This window comes from Podarcis raffonei, chromosome 13 (genome assembly GCF_027172205.1).
Source record: "Podarcis raffonei isolate rPodRaf1 chromosome 13, rPodRaf1.pri, whole genome shotgun sequence".
In the NCBI taxonomy this organism is placed as follows: domain Eukaryota; kingdom Metazoa; phylum Chordata; class Lepidosauria; order Squamata; family Lacertidae; genus Podarcis; species Podarcis raffonei.
The window spans coordinates 33216908-33225175 of NC_070614.1; the positions used below are offsets into that span (position 1 = coordinate 33216908).

General features: G+C 38.6%; 1 protein-coding gene across 1 annotated transcript; it reads right to left on the bottom strand.

The window, feature by feature from the left end:
• Positions 1 to 893: 893 nt before the first annotated feature.
• Positions 894 to 7484, bottom strand: LOC128398792 (vomeronasal type-2 receptor 26-like). Its single transcript, XM_053360046.1, has 6 exons — positions 7339 to 7484; positions 5735 to 6026; positions 4012 to 4791; positions 3470 to 3697; positions 3043 to 3169; positions 894 to 1795 (listed from the first exon to the last, which is right to left on the bottom strand). The coding sequence occupies exons 1-6, from the start codon at positions 7482 to 7484 to the stop codon at positions 894 to 896; spliced, it is 2475 nt and encodes an 824-aa protein (XP_053216021.1).
• Positions 7485 to 8268: the final 784 nt, after the last annotated feature.

Here is an 8268-nt window from a genome sequence, read left to right on the forward strand (position 1 = left end):
CAATATCCCAAAAGATAAAACTATTTTTTTCTTATACGTGACATTTGCAGCAAGAATTTTGGTGGCTAAGTATTGGAAAGGGAATCAGTTACCCACTAGGGGAGAATGGTTATGTAAGCTTTCAGAATACTTAGAGTTAGCCAAACTGACAGATATAATAAGACAAAAACCAAAAGTGTGGTGAAAAAGGAATGGGAGTGCCTAAACGAATGCCTTAAAAGACAAGGTGTGAGGACAGAAATCTGACTATGTCTGGAATAACCTTGTGAAGTGAAAGGATAAGAAAGAGGGATATATATTTAGATGCTAGGATTGAGATGATAAGGAAAACAGGAAGATACAATGAGAGGTAAAGGAGGTGCTGTGGGATTGGTGGAAGTCAACGTTTGTTTTCCTTTTTAGTGTTTATACTATTAATTTGTAAGATTTGGATTTGTTTTTCATGTTTGTTTTTGTGTTTTGTGTATTTTTTTTGGGTTGCTGTTGTTGTGTGGAAAATACTAACAAAATTTACTCCTTTTCTTTTTTCTAAAAATTCCTGGTGGTAAAAAACACAAACCCGATCATGTTAGTAGTGTCTACATTTTTATGAGTAGCCACATAGGAAGGAGGTCAGGTGAAGTGGAATTCTCTCATTAGGAATGTACTAATAGATGCAACCTCATTCTGGACCCAGAAGGGCATTTGGAGAAGCAGACAATATGTGGGTGTTTAAGAAGAGAGAAACAAGATAGGCAACCCTCTTGAGATAGTATATGCCTGGTTCAAGTCCACTCATGGGAATGTGAAGAGAGTTATTTTCCTAAGAAACTATGCTCAAATTCTCCTGAAATCCCTTCAACACCATAATTTCTATTAATAAAGGAACAGATTAATGATATGGATATATTATTTCATTTCCTTTTTCTGACGAGTTGCTCTCTGCTGTTAAGCTCGGGCCTGAGTACAATGACATAGCATTTAGGGAAAAAGATACAACCCAATAATCCAGCACTGGATGACAAGATGGAGAAGATCTCCACAGCCACCATGTACTTTCCTTTGCTGCTCAGGTAGGTTGGAATAAAGGATAACCACACACTGCAAAACACCAACATGCTGAAAGTGATAAATTTGGTTTCATTGAAACTGTCTGGCAACTTCCTGGCAAGAAAAGCCACAATGAAGCTGACAATGGCTAGGAAACCCATATAGCCCAGGACACAGTAAAACATGGAAACAGAACCCTCATTACATTCTAGTATGATTTCACCTTTCACTGAATGCATGTCTCTACCTGGGAATGGAGGAGCAGAACTTAACCAAAGAGTACAAATGGCAGCCTGAATAAAAGAGCAGGAGAGAACAATAGAATTAGCCAGTCTGTTCCCCATCCATTTCCTCATCCTGGATCCTGGTTTTGTTCCCATAAATGCCACAACCACAGTGATGGTCTTTGCCAACACAGAAGAAAGGGCCGCAGAGAAGACAATGCCAAAAGTGGTTTGACGTAGAAGGCAGGTTGCCTTTCCAGGTTGTCCAATGAAGAGCAAAGAACAGAGGAAGCAAAGGAGGAGGGAGATGAGGAGGATGTAGGTGAGGGTCCGGTTGTTGGCTTTTACAATGGGAGTGTCCTTGTGTATTATAAAAATTCCAAGTACTACAATTGTGACAAAAGAGAAAATAATAGCCAAGCTAGTTAAGGTGATTGCTAAATCTTCTCTGTAAGAGAGGTAGCTTATAATTTTGGGAATGCACTGAGTTTGGTCTTTGTTGGGATACTGATCTTCGGGACAATTCACACAAGCATCCATGTCTGAAAAAAGGAAGAACAGTTTAAGTATTTCTAAGGGTAGCCCAACATCTATACCTTTACATACACACACACACACACACACACACACACACATTAAATGTTTGCAGGTGTTGACAAATGTTGTACGCATGTGTGTTGGGAACCTTCATGTGTGCACCTGCCACCAGCATTCCCATTTACTGGCCTCCTAGACAGGAGGAGGATCTTTTGTGAGAGATGTCATGGAACAGCGTCTGATAAATGGTTGTATAACTTGAGAACGTAGCTCCTGACTAGGCTAAATCAAAACATTCATTTGTTGTAAGAAAACCGAGAAATTACAGACATAAATCACAGCACAGTTATTGGGTATGTGGCAGCATTATACCTTAGCATATTCTTACTTCTGAACTAAGGCGATACAATCCCCATTAAGGAGGGGAGAATGAAAAGGAGTGAAATAACTCTTTTCTCCAAAGTAAATACTTATCCTGGGCTCAGGATTGGGCATGCAGTGGTTTGAATATTATGGGAAAGCTCTGACTAAAACAGGGATGCACAAAGAAAACCGATCTACCTTCCAGGCTAGTGGTCTGAAATCCAGCCCTAAATCCTTTGGAACCTAGATTTACATTGGAGCGGATACCACCATTTTTTATCTTAAAACATGCAATTACCTCCACAGAAAATGGACATATGAGAAAAAAGGGGTAATATTGACCCACAGCCTTGTCCCTGAAATGTGTTTAAACAATTCTGAAGCTCTTCTACTAAGTTGATTTGTTCCGTGCTGCATCTTGGGCACATAAAATCATGTTGACTAATTGCTGCTCTTCTCCTATTGCTGAGTCTATGTTGCATTAAGAGAAGGGTGTGCAGAACAGGTTAGAAAGGGGAAGAGGGAATACTCCTTCACAGTTTGCCAAGACTTCTACCACAAATGAACCAGGTGCTAATCTGTCATGGACATGACCTCACACTAACTTCTGTTTAAAGGATTTATTTATAAAAAAATAGTAAGAATGGACCCTTTTGTTTCCTTGAACTACTTTCATATATTATCCGATCAATTTCACTATCAATCTGTTACACACACACACACACACACACACACACACACACACGTTAAAATGATTTTTGAAGTTCTTAATGTGAACCAAAGTCATATATATTCAATGGATGCACAATCAATAATAATAGTAATCATCACCAGCACCATTACCACCTTTATGGAAATTCCTTGATATCTCTGTACATATGTCTCCTACCCTTCTGGTGAGAGATCATTCCTTCTGGGCATGGAGCACAATCATAGCAGCAAAATTTCTCCCCCTCTTTCTTTTTTCTGCTATAGCCTGGGTAACAGTTCTCATTGCAAACAGAAAGCGGCAGCACCTGTTCATATGCATGAAATACTATTAGTGGTGATGTGTTTTGAGAACATCCTGAGGATGTGGACAACATGTTTGGATCAGTCAGGAAACCACTTACACTGTAACCCGTTGTTCCTCATGGCTTATAAATACTATCAGAGAAGGGACAGCCAGCTGGGCTAGGGAGGCAATTAAAGCCTCCTTCTGAGAGGCGATTGTTCCGTGTTAAGAAGCCCTCCCTGAATTAGTTTTTTTGTTTTGTTTTGCACTGTGGCATGAGTCAGTTGGCTCTTGTAACTAAGCACTTATAGATGTTTCTTACCTGGTTAAAGCCTTGATTCCACACAATTTGATCATCATTAATAGCTAACTGTTTGCCTTGAGGTGCCTGAGGTTCCAGCCTTCCAACTTTCACTCGAACCACAGAGCCATTGGGGAACATCAGCCAGTTTGTAATATCAAAACTTGTAACTAATTCGCCATTTTCATCAAAAGACACAGTATCTCCTTCACTGTTGTTGAATGCAATCCTCCTTAGAATGTGATGGACCTAAAATGAAAAGAATGTGGACAAAGAGACAGCAAATTCTTGAAATCATTTCCAAAGACTTGTCAAACACATTTTTTAATAGTTTATTTGATGACATATTTCTATCTGTCTATCACCACCACCACCTTTCGCCTTTTTCCCTGACAGAGCTCCATAAACATGAGTAGCAATGAATTAAAATAATGAATAAATCACTGTATCAAATGGGGTTGGAAGGAATTATCAAAATAGATTGACAAAAAGAAAAATGAAGACAACTTACCTTTACTTCTGCATCATAATCTTAACTGTATTGTTCTTTAAGCTGCAATTACCTGCCATGGTTGCACATCCTGAAGTTTCAGACACCCTCTGAAGCTTCGATGTTGGGAACTGATTTTATTTAAAGCATGTGCCACAGCATAGACAGCATTGTAGACATTGTAGCTGTGACCAGTCATCTTCCCTTCAAACAAAATTCCAGAAAGGCTCTCCAGTTTCTCTTCTCCAGTGCACACTTTCTTTCTCTCCCCTAGTCCATTGTACACTTTTAATGAACAGCTGAATGCCTGTTCCCAGAAGTCCTGGACAAAACCATCTCCTTTAACCCAGGAAGGTCTAATCATCTGAATAAACTTTGGGAATCCTTGGGGCTGTTTTGAGTGAACTGTGAATGATATGGCACCATGGAAGGTTTGTATATCCCATATCTTCTGAACAGACAGTGATGCAAAATCCCAGTGGGATGTAATAATCCATACTTTACACAGAGGTGGAAGTGACAAGAAAGGTGCTAGAAACAGTAATACTCTCAAAATCTGAAAAGATGGTGGTTCTCCATATACAAATAATGCATTCACTTTTTTGTCACTGATGATTACATAATTTTCCCAGCGCTTTATCATCAAGTTGATCAACTCATCAAAATATGCCCGTTTTGGTATTCTATCTATGAAGGCAGAACAGATGCCATTCTGAGAAAGCATTGGCACCATAGTCTGTAAAAACTGGTCCCCTTTGTCATCTGCCACAGCCAAGAGCCCAACCCATGTCCATCTGAAATGCTGAAGTAACAGAACAACTCCCATGTGCTGATGAGCTTCATTTGGAACCATCTGGTATAAAAATGGGAATTGCATTCTGATACATTTTACAGGCAAAAATGATCCATAAGTGAGCTGAAATAAAATATATAATACCTTTTCAGGAAATATATCAAAAGAATGGTAAATAATTGAATCAAAGTGTTTCATGTTGCTCTGCTTATAGTCTAATTTCCTGTGTGATGCAGGAAATTTAGACGTGGCTGTCCTACCTTTACCTGAGGACAAGAACTTTAATAATTGTCTCATTTTGGGGATTATATTCTGTGAGTTTTGCAATATGATAACAATACTGACTTTAGAATGCTTTAGTTTTGTCACACCTCCAAAATGTGGAACCTAGGTAGTATGAGATTTTCCATGTAACCAGGGATGTCCAAATTTTTTTCAAAGAGGGCCAGATTTGATGAAGTATACTTGCGAGAGGGCCAACCAAAGTTGTAGAGCTTTTTATAGGATTTTACCACGGCAAATAAACTGTCACAAAGGCCGGATTAAACCAAGCGGTGGGTCGGATTAGGCCCCCAGGATGGACTTTGGACATGCCTGCATGTAACAGTTGTTTTGAAATAAACTATAGATAAATTTGAGTTCATATGGGGTCAGATAACAGACACATTGTTTTATAGCCCCCTCCTATAATAATACTTTGTCCACATGCAACAAACACCATATTTTCTAGTCTAACCAACACCTAGCTGGAAGAAATCTCTGTTCCATCCAACACCCCTCTCCAAGCATGGCAAATTGGGGGTTTAAATTGCTCTGGCCACTATCACTCCCTGTTTTCTGTCATCTGCCTATTAGTGCTTCCCTGTTTCATCTATGTTATTGGTGAGAATGTGCTAAATAATTGCTAAATAAAATATCACAAGAAGTTTTCTCATCTGTTTTACAGAAATCAATACAATGCGCACAGTTGTGGAGTCTCCATACGCTCATGCATAAAACTTACCTGTGGAATTTTGTGGATTGCAGAAATAATGGCTACGTTGGCAGAGATCTCAGAGATACATCCTCCAACGAGAGCTATCAGCTTGCTCTGGTGGTGACACTTGAAGTTGGGGACAAACCTCTGTTGTGTGGAAAGCAGGTTCAGTGTGGCCTTATAAGTCATTCCTGCAGTGTAGTAGCTATTGAGGATGTGGAACCCCAGGGAAACATTTGATAAAATGTTGAGATTCTCATTTATCTCTTTTACAGCAAATGCGAAAGCCATGACATGCTGGTAGTTCTTGGGCACTGAACTGCAATTAGAGTTATAGGCTCTTTAATCAAACAACAACAACAATAATAATTTGTTGAATTTATAATAATCATTTATTGGCATCATTTCAAAAGTTAAATGTAGCAAAAAAATTGTTGGGTAGGAACCAGAATTAGTCAGAATAGACCATTGACTTAATGAGCAAAACTAACATAGGACTTTTTTCATTTTAATGAGTCTGCTTTGAGTAGAACTCAGTAAATACTAACTACTCAGGAGAAGTGGTAGTCTACAGTATAATGAAATGAAGGGGGGAAAAAATTGGGGACAATCTCATTGTTGATCAAACTGCCCCCTCCACTTTTTTTAAGGAGCAGAATAGGAGTATTTTTTGCCTTCTCCATACACATTTATTTCATTTACTGCATTTATTATTGAAAATCTGTTTAGCAGCAGGTTAAATCAAACATTAAATATACATAATAATAAGTAAGCAACAGATCAAGCAAGTGATCTGGATCATTTATGATATCAGGGACCAGATATATTTTAATTCAGTTGCAGTGCATATACCCAAAGAAAGAATAATAATAATAATAATAATAATAATAATAAATTTTATTTATATCCCGCCCTCCCCAGCCGAAGCCGAAGAGAAGAAGAAGAGAAGTTTGGATTTGATATCCCGCCTTTCACTCCCTTTAAGGAATCTTAAAGCGGCTAACATTCTCCTTTCCCTTCCTTCCCTACAACAAACACTCTGTGAGGTGAGTGGGGCTGAGAGACTTCAAAGAAGTGTGACTAGCCCAAGGTCACCCAGAAGCTGCATGTGGAGGAGTGGAGACATGAACCCAGTTCCCCAGATTACGAGACTACCGCTCTTATCCACTATACCACACTGGCTCTCAAGTGAAATGAGAAACGATCCTGCAGGTGGAAAGAACAAAGGAGAGCCTACAAGAATGAACTCACCTATATTTAAAATATCACCTATACTGACCCAGTTTGTTATGACTGAGGGCCAATTCCAAAATAATATTTTACAAACCATGTACCTGTACAATAATTTGTGTGCACACTTTTAAATTCAAAAAGTATGTGCAAGGCCATATTGTATTTCCAAACACAAATATCACAAACATACTCTCAATAGAGATTTAGATCCTTCACTAATTCCGAGTTTATCATTGTACAAGACGGGAATAGACTGGGCAAGCTATGCTCATACCAAAAACTAAATAATTTTACTTAAGCACAGTTTTACTTAATGATGCATTCTGAGTCACTATGGACTAAACATATTACAGGGAGAGAGAGAGAAAGGGAAAGAGAGAGAGAAGATGATGCTTTACATGGGTTCATTAATCAAAATCTTTGCAGGCTGTTCCATGAAAGAAAGGTTATTATAGAGGAATAAGACCTGAGATACAATCCCTCCAATGAGGAAGTCTCCTGGTTGATAAAATCCATGAGGAATCAGGAGACGATCATCAAACATGGTGCAATTAATCAGATTTGTCATGCATACACTTTGGCACAGGAGTACAAGTAGCAACATCACCATCACCCAGATCCTGTTGAAAATGTTTTCCATCCCAGCATAGATCTCTGTGTTTCCAACTATTGGATTTCTATCAACACGATTTATTGTGCAGCACAACGTGTTGGTATTGTAAATTTTGTTACAGCCTCCCTTGAATGGTAATGATTCTGTTGGTACACACAGTTTTATAGCTGCAATTCTTAGATTAGCTCTGCACCAGTAACCTGGTAGCAAAGTTAATAATTGCTCCCTTTTCACATGCCTAATTAATGAGGTCCAGTTTTTAACAGGAAGAAATGGACAAGTGGAAAATCATCAGCCGACAAAAAAGGGATGAGAAGCAGAGATACTCTAGAATACATTTCTTGAATTTTATTCTAAAAAAGTATAGTTGAATCAGCTGCTGGGGTTATAGGTTGACATATGAAGTGGAAACAGTCACACAAAAGATTAGCAAAGCTCTTCCTTTGCTAGGATTCAGTTGTGAACCATATGAAGATTAAATAGCTTTTAAGATGCTGAATGTTGGTCTTGTTATTGGCCTCTGAAAATCTATTCTGTCAGAGGATGCAAAACAGTAATTTGAACAATGATGGGATGATGATCACTTCCCCAGAGTGCTATTGGCATTTGAAGTTACATAATATACCACAAAACTGCAAGGAATAGCCTCCTCCTAATCCTACAACTATTTTTCCTTATATTTTAGGGAGATGTAGAAATACATGGCACATGGCCT

What these genes read in the sequence shown, in the direction of transcription:
- LOC128398792 (XM_053360046.1), bottom strand. Translation starts at nt 7,484, where the DNA reads ATGTTTGATGATCGTCTCCTGATTCCTCATGGATTTTATCAACCAGGA. An exon ending in GGAATCAAGGCTTTAACCAG is followed by an intron (nt 3,170 to 3,469) that starts GTAAGAAACATC and finishes GCATATGAACAG; the next exon opens with GTGCTGCCGCTTTCTGTTTG. An exon ending in AATGATCTCTCACCAGAAGG is followed by an intron (nt 1,796 to 3,042) that starts GTAGGAGACATA and finishes TCCTTTTTTCAG; the next exon opens with ACATGGATGCTTGTGTGAAT.